This window comes from Mesoplodon bidens, assembly GCF_964165515.1.
Source record: "Mesoplodon bidens genome assembly, chromosome: 13".
Classification (NCBI taxonomy): Eukaryota; Metazoa; Chordata; class Mammalia; order Artiodactyla; family Ziphiidae; genus Mesoplodon; species Mesoplodon bidens.
In genome coordinates this window covers 86083101-86097739 of record NC_138169.1, presented here as the reverse complement: position 1 = coordinate 86097739, position 14639 = coordinate 86083101, and the positions used below count along the sequence as shown (strand labels likewise).

The following is a 14639-nucleotide window of genomic DNA, read 5'->3' as shown; positions in this document are numbered from 1 at the left end:
TGAACAATATGACACAAAAAAGAAATCTTAATACGGCATAACATAAAAGATTGCACATTGGAGAAAGACATTGAGGGGTTTGTTATTGCAACCCACCGGCTGATACTGGGTAAAACCCATGTGTTATAAGCCAAGTTAAGTAGACACTAGTTCCTGCAGATTTTTAAACCTGTAAGTCTCCCCCTCCGCCCCCGCTTGTACATTCATACACACATGCACCCACGTGGATACAAACTACGCTTGGATGAGGAATGTCCGACATTTGAGATAAAAATACCTGTGTCACTTTTGCAATCTTAGTTTCGGGGGTTAGATCTGACTGGGGAGGGGCACTGCGCGGTTTTTATATTTTGGTAATTAATGGGTAAGTGGAAAACAAGAAAAAAAATTTATTAAAATGTATACCTTTAATAAAAATTTAATGATGGACTTTGCTCATTACACAAAAAATGTGGAAAATATGTAATCTGGTCCCTCTGTGAAAAGTGAATTGATTGTTTGGTCAATACAAACAATTAGGGAGAAAATTGACACGATGGAACTGCAGATCTTTCTAGCTGGGTTATAAAAAGAGGTCTTCATACATCATGCCAACGTCTCCAATTCAATTAAGTCCCTGGGCATCCCCACCCAGAAGTTTAAAATGTTTATGTGCTCTGGGAATTTGGCCCTCTGGGTTCCAATATATGTGTTCTGTCCCAATGGGAAACCCGTAACAGTCCTGCAGAGGCCACTTACGACATTCATGGAAAAACACGAAATCTTGGCCAAAATAAATAAAATGGCTTAGTTCGTGCAACTTGCACGGGACAGACTAAGGGCAGAAGGCGCGGGCAAGGCGTTGTGAGCACCGGGTCCAAGAGCCTGGGGCGCAGGATGCCCTGGGCGCCCCCCGCCCGGCGTTGGGTGCCCTTGAGGGTGCCCCGGAGGCCCGGGCTCCCCGCCCGGCCCCGGGCCCGGGCCGTGCCCCGCCGCCCCGGCCGCGCTCGGGGTTGATTCGTACCACCTTGCAAGGAAGTGAACGCTTCGCACGGGAAGGGGAGGCGCCTGCGCCGGCTGCCGGGCGCCGCGCAGCTCTGAGGACGCCCTGGGCTGCCGCCGGCTGTGGGCCGCGGCGATCGCGGGACGCGCGGGTCCCCTCGCCGCCCCCCTCACCCTTTTAGAGAAGTCAAATCCGGCTTTTAGACCGTGGGGAGGGTGGGGATATCCGGTGCCTCCCGGGCGCCGGGAGGAAGGGGGAGGGCGGAGAAGATCCTTGGCCAGTCTGCGCCGAGCAGATTCAAACCCAAACAAAAAGATTAAAGGAGCAGTGGCCGGAGCGGCAGCGATCCCCCCGGCCCGGACCCCGGGGGTGGCGCGCCCGGGAACCGCGGGGGCTGCGCTGACTCCCCGCGCTGCCCGCTGCGGGGCAGGAGTGGGGGAGCGGGCGCCAGGCGTAGTGGGGAAGGCTGGGGGGGGAGCCGAGGGGAGGGCGCGGGCCGGAGGAGGGGCGGACCCGCCCGCTCCGCCCGCCGCGCGGAGCCGAGCCGAGCGGCCAGGGCTGGGCGCGACCCCGGCCAGCGGCGGCGCAGAAAGCAGGCGGAGGCGCGGGCCATGCTGCGGCTGGCGCTCGCCGGGGCCCGAGCCATCGTGGACATGTCGTACTCCCGCCACTTCCTGGATTTCCAGGGCTCGGCCATCCCCCGCGCCATGCAGAAGCTGGTGGTGACCCGGCTGAGCCCCAACTTCCGCGAGGCCGTCACCCTGCGCTGGGACTGCCCGGTGCCACTCCCCGGGGACGGAGACCTCCTCGTCCGGAACCGGTGAGCCCGGCGCGCGCCCCCCGCCCCGGCTCCGGCCCGGGCCCCGGCCCCGGCCAGCGCTGCGCAGCTCCCGGGCTGTCCCGCGCCCGCCTGCGTCCCCACACCCGGCGCGCTCTCGGGCGCACAGCCTGACTTTGCGAGATCCCGGGAAGTTGAACCCGCCGCCATCTGGCGAAGGCGAATGTAATGTGACTGTTGCTGGTGTGAATATCCGATGGCACCGAACGTCCTCAAAACTGAGGGTTATTTTAATTTGGGATTCCCCTCCCCTCCCCCAGCCCTCCCTCCTCCCCCTCCCGCTCCCGAAATAAAACCGACGGGACCCAGAAGGGGAGGCTCCCCGCCCTGCCCACCCGCGCGCACCCACGGCTCCTGCGATCGCATAATCTTTAGGGTGGAGCGGGAACAGCCTGGACACAAACCGCGACATTTAGGTAACGTGCTTTGGAGGAAGGAGGCCGGGGACCCGCTGGCTTTTCCCGTTCGCTCCAGGTTGGCAGCCGCCTCGCAATGGCGGAGCCTGTCGTTGGGTGTGTCGGTGTGCGCCTCGCCGGTGCCGTCTGCGTGTTGTCAGTTCTGTGTAACTGTCGTCTGTGCCCTGCAGCGTACCGACGGGCGCGTGGCGCGCGTCCCGGGCGGCTGGGCAGGGGCCGGGGTGGGAGCATGGCTGCATTGGGCCGCACGTTTTGCAGACCTTCGGGTGACACTTGCTCGGGTCGTTGCCCGACCTTTGGACTGTCTTTTCCACCTCCACACTTCCCACCTGAGGGTGTTTCCACCTCACTAATCTTTAGTAACTGCTGAAGCAACAGGAAGGAAGGGACCTCACTCTTCGGAGCCGTGCCCGCGGGTCTGCCGGGTGGGTCCCCTGGCAGCCGGGCTTGCAGGCGGGCCAGTCCCCGTCCCTCTACTCCCTGGGCAAGAGCAGGACTCGCCCGCCCGCTCAGTCCCATCGGAGGGGTTCCAGTGTTGCATATTTCAGGTTGAATAGTACTTTCGAAGGGAGAAGTAAGTTCTGGTTGTAGCCATGTTGTAAATGGTGTGCTAGGAAGGACCAAGTCCCCTGCGAGGGCTCAAGGACAAAATGCATCTTATCTAAAGAGTTTGAGGTAACGCTTAAGTGTCCGTTTTAGAGATTCATATCAGCCTTCCAAACAAGGCTGGAAGACTTCGGAATTCTCATCATGACATGAAACTTCTGGGGACCTGTTGGAAACGTAGAAATTGAGTGAGCCAAGGGCGGGATTGAGGGGAGGCTGGGCGTGAGGTGGGCACAGGGAGTGCCTTAAACGGTGGGCCGTGTGTGTCCTTTACAAAGTTTGCACTGATGGAAACTGGGCTGCAGAGGACTTCTTCATCGTGCCGGGAAACGCTAAGACTGTCGAGATCCGGACACGCGTCCTGCCAAGTTAAAAAGAAAGGCGTGTGTGTTCACGCAGAACATACAGAACACACGAGTGATTTGCTGGAAGTCGAGATGAGACTCAGACTGAACAGGCAAAGTTTCACCCAGGCTTTTTTTTTTTTTTCGATGCACTACACTGGTGATGGTGAACACTGATGTACACACACCCACGACAGCTTAGAAAAATAATACCTTTTGCAAACAGGGTGTGAAATGGAGAGAGGGAGACTGAGCCGGGCAGGCAGGGGAAGGTGTGAAGTTCCAGCACTCCCAGCAGCAGAGAGGTGGGCCCCCCGCCCGCGCCGTCGTGGAGACTGCTCCCGCCCGCAGCGCCGGCCGCCCGGCCTCCCCGCCTCCAGGGCACCAGCTCCCCCGGTTGTGCCCCCCTTCCCCGCGTTGGGTAACCAGGGCCGGTCCCTGAATTGGGTGGTCGGAGTTCTGGAGCGCCGGCTGCCATGTTGGAAGCTCCTCAATTTGGGTTGCTTTAAGATCCACGCCGCTATCTTCCATCCCCATATGACAAAAATCCCTTTAATATAAACAGTATATTTATATTAAACGCTTGACCTCTAACTTCTACTTTGAAATCCGCAACAGAAGAATGGGGCGAGTTTTCTGCTTGTGGGGAGGGGCGGAACCTTTGCTTCTCCGTCTCCTTACTCTGTTGGAAAATCTGCTCCCACCCCCAAATTGTGGGAAGGTCCTTTATTCTAGCAAACGTTGTCAGTAAGGGTGGCATTTTACCGGTTTTTTTTTTTTTTTAAGAATAGAGCCTTAGTAATTCGCTGCAGGTTAGTTCATTTTAATCCTAGACCAAATCGCCCCAAACAGTATTAACTGCATGAAAATTTTGTGCAAGAGCTTCTTATTTTTATCGTAATAAAATCTGCTCTGGAATGAATGGATTCAGCCCAAATTCACTTGTTTGGAAAGGTGTTTGGGGGTTTTAGTTGTGCTCCCTCTGACTTTTTTTTCAGTGGAACCTTTTGCACGTCTCATTTCATTTTAACAGAAAATACAAATTCTTTATTCACGGTGAGGGAAGTGCTTTTTAAGCCAGACATCGATTTAAGATAATCAGGTTTACCATTTAGGAAAGGTGTGAGAAGGCGAGCCTCCAGAATGTGTCATCGGTGTTCCTTTATCCAGTTCTCACCTTCCGGTTTCAAACATAGGAGGACGACCTCGCTTCTCTTCCTGGATGCCCAGCCCGCAGAAAAGAAAAGAAAAAAGGGAGAAAGACACCCTCTGGTTAAGTCAGTTCGCGCGCTATTTTTAGCTTTTTCTGTAAGACAGTGACACATTATTTCGTTTCCAAATATTTCTAACGATTTTCTGCTCAAGTGTAAGATAATGGAGCAAAGAGTTTGTAGGAATGGCAAACAGAAAATGGGGGATGGGGAAGGCGTTTTTGATAAACCGTTTGTTGCTCACGGGAGGGTAACTATTTCTGCTGATTCTCCAGGCCAAGATTTTTTTCCTTCATTCTTCCTTTTCTTTTCTTATTTTTCTTTTTTTTTTTCTTTCTTTCTTTCTTTTTTTAAAGGGAGGGTCTGGTTTGGACGACTTTGTCTCCCAGTATTGAAGGCTTTTGCTCTAGACTTGAGTTTTCGGGTTTGGTTTTTTGTTCAGAGAAAAGCCTTTCCCTCCCCTCTGAGGGCTGCCCTGTTTCACAATAAACATGACGAAGGGGTTCATCACTTTTTAGTATAAATAAACCGAGTGACTCTGGAAGGGTATATATTTGGGGAAAGCCCGCACCGCCCCATTCTTTTTCCTGGGGTTCCTCGATTTTAGTCTTTTGAGTGGGTCTGCCCGTCGGATCGCTAGACCCCTGCACTCATTAAAAGCACATATTTGAAATTAAAGGGGGGTACAAGGCGAGGGTCCAGATGCGCGTCTTCACTTTCCTCTTTTTCTCTCTCGCTCGCTCTTCCTGTCCCCTGCTCCCCCTAACCCGGACCCCTTGCCCATTGCGCCTGCTGCTCTTGAACTTGTTTCTGACTGAGCCGAAGGTGCGGTCTCCCGACCCTGGCGCAGCTCTTCCCAAAGCCCAGGTAAGAACCTAGGCGCGTCTGGGCAGTGGCGGGTGCCCACCAGCCGCAGCGGCGGCGCAGCGTCAAAGCGGGGGTCCAGGGAGAGGTGGGGATGCGCACCAGGGGCTGGGCGACCCTGGAGAGGGCGAGGGGCGCGAAGCCGAGTAGGAACTAGGGATTCCTTCACCAACAAAGCAGGCTCTTTAGAGGGCGGCAGGGTGGGGTGGGGAGACACGAAAATTGGGGGTGCCTTTGAGGCCAAGGTCACGGTCCGGCCGCCAGCGGCTTCTGTCCCGCGGCCTCTGCGCTCCGGCGCGCCGTGTGCTCGGGGCTCCCCTCGCACTTGACCACCCCTGGGCCCGAGCTCCGCTGCCGCTGCGAGCTGGGCGCGCCCGCCTGGACCCCCGCTCGGCCCAGGGAGGCCGAGGTCACGGTCGCGGGCCTAGGCGGCGACCCGCGCAGCCCCAGCCCGCTCCGGGAGTCGGACTCACTGATGGCGTCTGGGTGGTGGCGGTGGAGAGGCCGCGGGGCGGCGGAGGCCGGGCAGTCGGCGGAGGCCGAGCACCTCCGAGGAGAGACACCCCAAGAAGCGCCGGTTTCGGGCGCCCTGCAGGCTCGCCCGGGCGCACCGAGGGCGCCGCAGGGAGTCGGAGACGTGGAGTGGGCGCGCGGCGGGCCCTGCAGTCTCCTGCCACCGCTCCAGCGCTGGCCGGGCTCCACCGCAATGTTTGATTTAGGCTTTTCAGCAAAGCCCCGTGGTAAACTCAAGCTGCCGCGGGTGGGCTGCAGCCACCGCAGCTCCCGGCAGAGCCCCCCAACACGCGCGCACACGCACGCGGGTGCCCTCTCCCCGCCGCTTTCCTCCCGGGCGTGCGCCCTGCTCGGTCCCGCCACCTCTCCCCGGGAAGTTGCCACCAGGGCTCGGGGCGGCAGACGGCGGGGGTTGCGTTTTCCTCCAGCAGCGCCTTCCCGCTCGAAGCCCCCCCAGGGCACGCCCGTTCCGAGGCGGGGGGTGACCCGAGGGGCCAGCTCCCACCGGGGCGTCCCTCCGAGTCCAAGGCAGGGGCTCCCCGCAAGGGAAGGGCCTCTGCGGTTGGGGAGGCAGAAACGCCAGCCGGATGGGGGTGGGGAGGAGGGGGATGAGACGGGAGGGGCGAGGGCCACGGGACGAAGAGAAGGGAGCTGGCGATCCGCCCTGGCCCCCAGCCTCTACGGCACAGCCCGCCACTCCCACCCCCGCGGACGCCTCCCTCGAGTTGGCTTTGCGGCCTCGAGCAGGACACCAAGAGGTGGTCCAGCTGGCCTCTGCCCTGGCAGCCCTCCGTGAGGTGCAGAAGCACGCTCTCAGGAAGCTGGCGTCTTTTTAAAAAAGACTAGGCCTGGAGAGTTGGGTAAATTGAAAGGAAAGGTAGGGGCCTCTTCCCCCCTCCAAAAAATAGACCGTGGGCATCTTGGTATTAAAGGCCAAATGAGAAGCCACCAAAAATCATTATTCCCGCTTCTCGTTACTGTGTGTCACGTATGGGTATGGAATTCTGTAGCGTGTTAGTGAGGCTGTGTGTCTGCTAACCTCTGAAAGCGGCTGGACATGCCCGAAGGAAAGTGTTTCCTGCTTTCTTATTTCTACAGGATGTAGAGAGCTTTCGATGGTGTAGATATATATACAGGGCACAATCATAAGGGCGCATTTGTAAGTGCAAAGCATTGTCTATAATACAGTGGAAGTGGATCCTTGCATGGGGCAGTTTGGGGTTTATTAAGTTAAATTAAAAGTAAATTATTTTAAAATGGCCTCCTTGACCAACTTTCCTCCTGCCACCAGATACCACCACTTTTTCATGGAAATGACATTTTTAGGGTCCTCCGTTACGTGTCTCAGCCACCTCCTGACATCCTTAGGAGACGGCTTTTTTCCTTATGTATCAGGATATTTTTGTTATGAGGTATACTGAGATGAAAAAAAGCTGGTAAAAATACCAGCCTCGCAATTAAATGGACTCTGGATACCAAGTGAAAATAATCATCTGGTATTAATCAAGTACGTCTCTGCTTCTTGTTGAGGAAAAATATAGTGCCGATTTGCTTTCCTTTTCATCTGGGAAGGACTGTAAAATGTTGGATGTTCCATAAAAATCTCTACCCTTATGAGACAATTTTTGTTCAGTTCATCAACATGCATATGTTCACGCTGGACATAGTTACATCAGAAAGAAACTTTGCTGCAGTCCCGCTCACACTGAAACAACCCTGCAGTAACGTGTAACAGCCAGTGACCTTGCACGTTACATCAATCTTTAATAATATCATTGTCGTTACTATTATTATCTGAAGTGTTACATTGTTGCCAGGATCAATACACATCTACTTCTTTGAATATATTGTATCCCACTGTTGTTTTTAACATCTTTGTTAAGAGGCCAATTAATTTCCAACTCACAGCTCCAGTGAAGTTTGTGTATAAGAGGGCTTCCTAACTTTTTTTTTTTTTTCCTCTTTTGAAAGGAATCAGAGGGGGATAAATGGCATGTGAAATACATAGCTTGCTGTTTAGAGGGATGTGAAATTATTCCTAAACTAATGAAAGAATAAAATACACCAAAACTCTAACAGATCACTGTTGAAGTCATACGTGTTTGATTTCTTTTTTTTTTTTTTTGAACTGAATATCAGGACCGTTTTTTTCAAATTCTATCAGAATATATAGCTTCACCACCCACCACAGTCACCAGAATTAGCGGAATTTTTCTAAGTGGGATAGAAAGGCCTTGATGAAGAAAACATCTGAATGTATTTGTGTCTGTTTTCTTCTAGATTTGTTGGTGTTAATGCATCTGACATAAACTATTCAGCTGGCCGCTATGACCCTTCTGTCAAGACCCCCTTTGACGCAGGTTTCGAAGGTGTGGGCGAGGTGGTGGCCTTGGGCCTCTCCGCCAGTGCCACATTCACAGTTGGCCAGGCTGTGGCTTACATGGCACCCGGCTCTTTTGCCGAGTACACAGTGGTGCCTGCCAGCACGGCCATTCTCGTGCCGGCCATGAAACCCGAGTATCTCACCCTCCTGGTGAGTGGTACCACAGCCTACATCAGCCTGAAAGAGCTTGGAGAACTATCAGAAGGGAGGAAAGTTCTGGTGACTGCAGCAGCTGGGGGGACCGGCCAGTTTGCCGTCCAGCTTGCAAAGAAGGCCAAGTGCCATGTAATTGGAACTTGCTCTTCTGATGAAAAGTCTGCCTTTCTGAAATCTCTTGGCTGTGATCGTCCCATCAACTATAACGGCGAGCACGTGGGTGCTGTCCTGAAGCAGGAGTACCCCCAAGGTGTGGACGTGGTGTACGAATCCGTCGGGGGAGCCATGTTTGACTTGGCTGTGGATGCCTTGGCTACCAAAGGGCGCTTGATAGTAATTGGGTTTGTCTCTGGCTACCAAACTCCTACTGGCCTGTCCCCTGTGAAAGCAGGAACACTACCAGCCAAACTGCTGAAGAAATCTGCCAGCATCCGGGGCTTCTTCTTGAACCATTACCTTTCTAAGTATCGAGCCGCCATGGACCACTTGCTTAAGATGTATGCGAGTGGAGAGCTGGTTTGTAAGGTCGACCTTGGAGGTCTGTCTGCAGAGGGCAGGTTTACCGGCCTGGAGTCTGTCTTCCGGGCCGTCGATTATATGTACATGAGAAAAAACACTGGAAAAATTGTTGTTGAATTACCTCACTCTGTCAACAGTAAGCTGTAAAAACAGAACAATGGCATAAATAAAAGGAGAAAGAAAATGGACATTTTATGCCCCAGAATTACTCAAATCAATTTATTTTTAGTTAGTAACGGAGATAATATTTTTTAAAACAAAAGTTCTAATGAATAGATTTCTCTTTCTCTTTTCTTTATTTCCGTTCTTTTTATTTTTTTTATTTTTTGCTCCTCCATTGCAAAAAAAAAAGTGCTAATAAAACTTCCCTCAATGGCACAGAGGTAAAACCTTTACATTCAATTCTTTACTCATGGACGGTCTCATTCCAGATTTTATTGTCCCAGGGAACTAAATTAATTCCTGATGCAAGATCTGATCAAATCAGTATGTCTTCAGCTTGATGAGATTTTAAAATTGGTCTTGAAAATAGTTCATGAGTTCTTTGCTTTGGAAGAGTCTGGTCTGATGCTAGTAAGTTGTTAATAAATGAGAGATATAGCAAAAGTCAGCCATTTCTCAGAGTCCATATTCTCAGGAAATGGCCCTTCTTTTTCTATAAATCACCAGCCAACTATCTAAATAGAAATTTGGAGGGAGTCTCCCAAAACTTGGACTCTGTTAGATTATTAGGAAAAAAAAATTAAGTGAGCACAGACCTCTTTTAAAGAAGCATCTCTCATTTAATGGCTTTTATGCGCAGTCATCCCAGTGAGGCACGTGTAGGATGGAAAATTTCTCTCTTCCCTTAAGAAGAAACTTAGTGTTGAAAACTTATATAGAAAAAAGGCAGGTTTGGGAAAGGGAAACTATAGAGATTCAGGGGACTTTACAAACTTAATACAGGCACGGGAAAGGGAAAAGGATGTGCTCCATCCACAGCGAGGGTCTACATAACAAAACATGGGCCATACAGGGGAAAGCACTGTAGGTACCTAACAGCACCCTTCATAAGCCTAAGTAGGGTATGTCAAATAGCATCGTGCAAAGTAGGGACCAAAATGATCTAAAATGATTGTGCTTCATGTTAGAGACTTCTGGAAGGTGTGTGTTATCTCTGATCATGGAAGTAGTACAGCAGCCACCGATGCTCTATTCCCATTTTACTTCTCCACGTGTCCTGGTGGAATGAGATGCTGCTTGTCACTAGCGCCTGATGTCACAGACACGAAAGTAACGAGTCCCGCGCCTTCCCCTCCGAATCAAGCCTGCAGCTGATCCGCCTTCGTTCTAACCTTCAGCTCACCAAAGGCTGCTCCGGTTTTCATCATTAAGGTGGGAATGCCATCGTGCCTTTCTAATGAAGGCAGAGCCCGACAGAGTACTTTTCAAAGCCTTGGGTTTCGGCGTCTCTAACATGCTAAATAAATAGACAAGCAATTAAAGATGCTCCAGGAGACTTGGTGACCATATTTAATTTTTCTTTCTTTCTGTCTGAGGAGCAAGGCAATCCTACTGCTGAATAGCTGTTAGTATCTATTTTACAAGATTTACTCATTTTCAGGTACCTAATGTAGCTGCTAGCATGCATGCACAACAATACAATTTATATGGTAAATGGGACCAAATAATGGCTTCACTGAATGTTATGGCTGCGCTGAAGGGAAATGTCACGGTAAATAGCTACCAAATTATGGATCATGCCGAAGTGTCACAACTGCACTAAAGACAAATAGCACTGGAGGCTATTGCCACTGTGACGCTTTTGAGTTATGAAAAAGGGGAGCAGCCTGATGGGAGGCTCTTTGTGTCCTCATTATCGCAAAGGGTTACTAGCTCAGGGAACCAGAGAAGCTGGTCCAGTGTGCTGCTCCGTTATTAATCAGTCCCTTTCAGACCTCACAGCTATGGCAAAACGGAAGGAGACTTTGCCTACCGTTTTGATACACAAACAAAGGGGAGGGGACAGGTTTTATGAATGTAAGTGCAAGGGAATGACCGGTAGTGGCGAAACGTGCCATCAAATCATCTCATCAAAGAATATTATTCAATTTAACATAGTATCTGTCTGATAGGCTTAGTTGCTTCCTATGCAGCCAGATGTGTGAAGTCCAAGCAATCACGCGTTTTCTTCTTCTGTCAAGACTTGAGTAGTAAGGACATCGCCAACTAAATTGCTTCTTCTAAACTGAAGTGCGTCCCGGTTTCTCTCATTTTAATGGGAGAGTAATAAAGATGAAAGACCAACATTTTAACTGATGGATCCCTTAAGCTACAGAATAGAAGTTGATTATGTTTTGAAGGCGTATACTAAATTCAGCAATGTTAAACAAAAATGCAAACACCCAGGTTTAAAATAAAATATAATCTGAAAACCCTGCTCTTTCCCCACACTAAGAAACTATAGTGCATGCTGTTTTCATTTATTCTTAGAAAACAAGCATGAAAGATTCTGCCCGTTCAGATAATGCCAAAAATATGTTTAAACTTTTTTTTTATTCTTCTGAAAAATGATTTGTAAATTGAGGGTCATAGTTCAGCATCAGTTTCATCTTCTGGGATTAGCGTTCAAGACCAGCCTCTAATGGGAGGTGAAATGGTGCAATGCTCTCACCACCTTTCTTCTGAACTGTATTACATATCACAAAAAGTACATCCATAACTCAGAGCAATTGTCAGTCTTTGTTTTAGAGACGGGGCCAGGGCTGAACAATCACGGTGGATGAATTATTTCTGGGTTCTCAGGGTGGCCTTCTCTGCACATCAGCCTTGAGGTCTCTGGCTGGGTGGATGGAGAGCCTTGACTCCGGTAAGTATGCCAAGAAACAGGGAGTCCCAGCTCTTCCTTCCCATTCCATTGTGACTTCTAAAAAGCCAAATGCTCTTCCTTCCAATTTGTCTTGCACACAAAAAATACCAACACTGTCATTTCAGGTCCGTTAGATGATGACGTCCGCTGTTGACTGACTTCAGCATTTAAAAAAAAAAAAAGATCAGGGAATAGTTTGCAAAGAAATGACACAGAAGTTTTGCATGACATGTTCTATAAATTGTTATGATATGATTTCATCTGAATGGAGTTTCTCAGGAGTAGAATGGAGCATCTATAAATGGTCATTAGTATTACCTTCAGTATTTATCTAATGAAAGTGCAGTGACAAGTAGCTGCTTCTTATTAAAATGAAAATCTTGCATTATGTGCTTAAGGAACATTCCAGCTAATGAGGATGTACTGTCCTCAGTACAACACAGATCTTCTTTTTGTGTGTTTGCCACCACAAGATGCTGGAAACTTGACAAATGATATCATTTAAGACATGCCTGCCGTAGGGACCTGCTTTTTGGCTTCCTGTTTCTGGCTTTTATTTGGGTAACATTTATAATGGCCACCTGACTTGTAATGGGTAACGCTTTAACCCCTTCATAGAGCTCCCAATTAGCGTGAATTTACTACCGTCAGGATTTCCTTTAAAATGGGGCAGGGAGTGCTCAGTACTGAAGATATTTTTCTTGATCACTTGACCACATGTACATATGGGATAAATACCATATTTTAGATTTGTATAAAAACAGATGAGCAACGTGCAACTTTCAGAAAATATATGATAGGAAAAGACCAAGCACGATCAACTGTGGATAATAATTTCCTAGGGGTAACAATGCAAGTGTTATGAATGTAGCCCAGGTGCAAATGGCCTGATTTGATGAATTCATAATTACTGTTCTCTATACGTTCCATTCTCTTGTTTTATTCAATATTATTTGTTATTTACAATACTTATTTAGAGACAAAATTTATGCAAACTTTATTAGTTAATTTTGGGGTTTGTTGGCAGGTTTTTTTTAAGTTAGATTTTCTGTAACTAATTTTCTAGTTGTGGCCCAGAATTATGATCGTATTTCTGATCATATTTCAGAAGTCAAAATGTAAAGCTCTGGATTCTCAATACCATTGGTATGGGCATTTTAACCTTGGAATCCCATTTTTTAGTAGACCTGCAGCATCATGTTATTCAGCTTATAAGAGGAAGAATGTTTGATATGAGAACCTTGTTGCTGTTACCATGAGCAAACTGAGGAACATAGGCACCAAAAACAAAAGTGCTATACAAAATAAATAATATTTTCCCAGTATGTATCAGTTCAAGTAATTCTTGATAGTAGAGAGTTGATACTCCAAAAAAGTCAAATAAGGTGCATATTTCAATTCTGTATGCTTTAGTCTTCTGTATAATTCTTTCTCCAGATCTGAGTGGCTAATGAGATATGAAAACAAGACTAAAAGTGGCTGGGTGTAAATACTGTCTTAGCATCTATTCTTTTTTTCATAATTTTTCTTGAAATATAGTTGATTTTAGTGTTGTGTTAGTTTCAGGTGTACAGCAGAGTGATTGACTATATATATATGTATACATATGTAAGAATGTATATATACATATATATACATATGTATGCATATATACACATTCTTTTTCAGATTCTTTTCCATTGTAGGTTATTACAAGATATTGAGTATAGTTGCCTTTGCTATTTGGTAGGTCCTTGTCAGCAACACGGATGTTCCTAGAGATTATCATACTAAGTGAAGTAAGTCAGACAGAGAAAGACAAATATCATATGATATCACTTATATATGGTACTAAAAAAATGATACAAAGGAACTTATTTACCAAACAGAAATAGACTCACAGACATAGAATACAAACTTACAGTTACCAAAGGGGAAAGCAGGGGTGTGTGTGTGTGATAACTTAGGAGCTTGGGATTTAAAATATACACACTACTATATATAAAATAGATAACCAGCATCCATTCTCGATAAGATGATCTTGCTCACTGTAGACCTACCCTTCAGCGCTTGCTCAAAGCATCCTGGGAGACACAGATCCCGCTGGGAAGCGAGTCTTGCATCTCTCAAGTGGTAGGGTATGTACTCCATGGAGTATAGTTTAGGGAAACCAATACATGCCTCATGTGCTGGGAAGCATGGGCCAAAAGTACAGATTCCAACGGCCCCCCAAAGCAAGAGTTTCCCTTGAAGGGCACTATCTGACAGTGTCTTTATGCCAACATGAAATAATAATTAAAACACCTCCTGCTGACTGGTGGTAACGTCCAATACGAAAGATGGATTTGCACTTAGACCTCAGGAAAATGGTCCATAAATTGTCAGCTACTGTCTGCCTTACCCTCTCCATGTAAAGAGCTGAACCGTATCTTAGAATGACTAGAGTGAGTGGTCTCTCTGGCTGGTGGGAGATGCAGAAGCATGTTTAGGGAAGAAAGGGCATCCAGCTTGGAAGTCTTTACCTTGCCCTGTGTGTGCCAGACCCCAGGGGAGGGGCGGGCAGCAGACACACACCTGGAGGGAGCCTGGGACGTGCTCTGCCTGACACAGATGATAAGACTCCATCGTCCTGTAAATGGTAAAAGTTGGGATTTAAGGGACCATGTGGTTCTACCCACTTTATAAATGGAGAAAGAAGATCCAAGAAGATTAGGTGCCTTGTCCAAGGTCACAGAGAATGAAGCCCGAGCACAGTCAGGTTCCTTCCCAGGACACCAGGCCATCTCTGGTTTTTTTGTAAGTTGCCGAGGTCCTTCCCTAGATGCCTGATTGAAAGTGTCACAGAATAACAACTGGCCTCTGTTATAAATCTTTTGTTGGATGAGGTGATGACCAAACCAAGAAGAATATCACAGTTCTGACCACCGAAGTGCATTCCACTCGAGACACCCTTTAATCCAGCACAAGTTAGGCGTCCAGA

General features: G+C 48.6%; 1 protein-coding gene across 2 annotated transcripts; it reads left to right on the top strand.

The window, feature by feature from the left end:
* The first annotated feature begins 1500 nt into the window (after positions 1-1500).
* On the top strand, positions 1501-10304 carry PTGR3 (prostaglandin reductase 3). Of its 2 annotated transcripts, none has more exons than XM_081252749.1 (2): positions 1501-1802; positions 8055-10304. In XM_081252749.1, the coding sequence occupies exons 1-2, from the start codon at positions 1594-1596 to the stop codon at positions 8977-8979; spliced, it is 1134 nt and encodes a 377-aa protein (XP_081108875.1). In that variant the 5' UTR covers positions 1501-1593; the 3' UTR covers positions 8980-10304. The 2 variants fall into 2 exon arrangements, with proteins under 2 accessions (XP_081108875.1, XP_081108876.1); XM_081252750.1 differs by lacking the exon at positions 1501-1802 and adding an exon at positions 1868-2236.
* The last annotated feature ends 4335 nt before the right edge of the window (positions 10305-14639 follow it).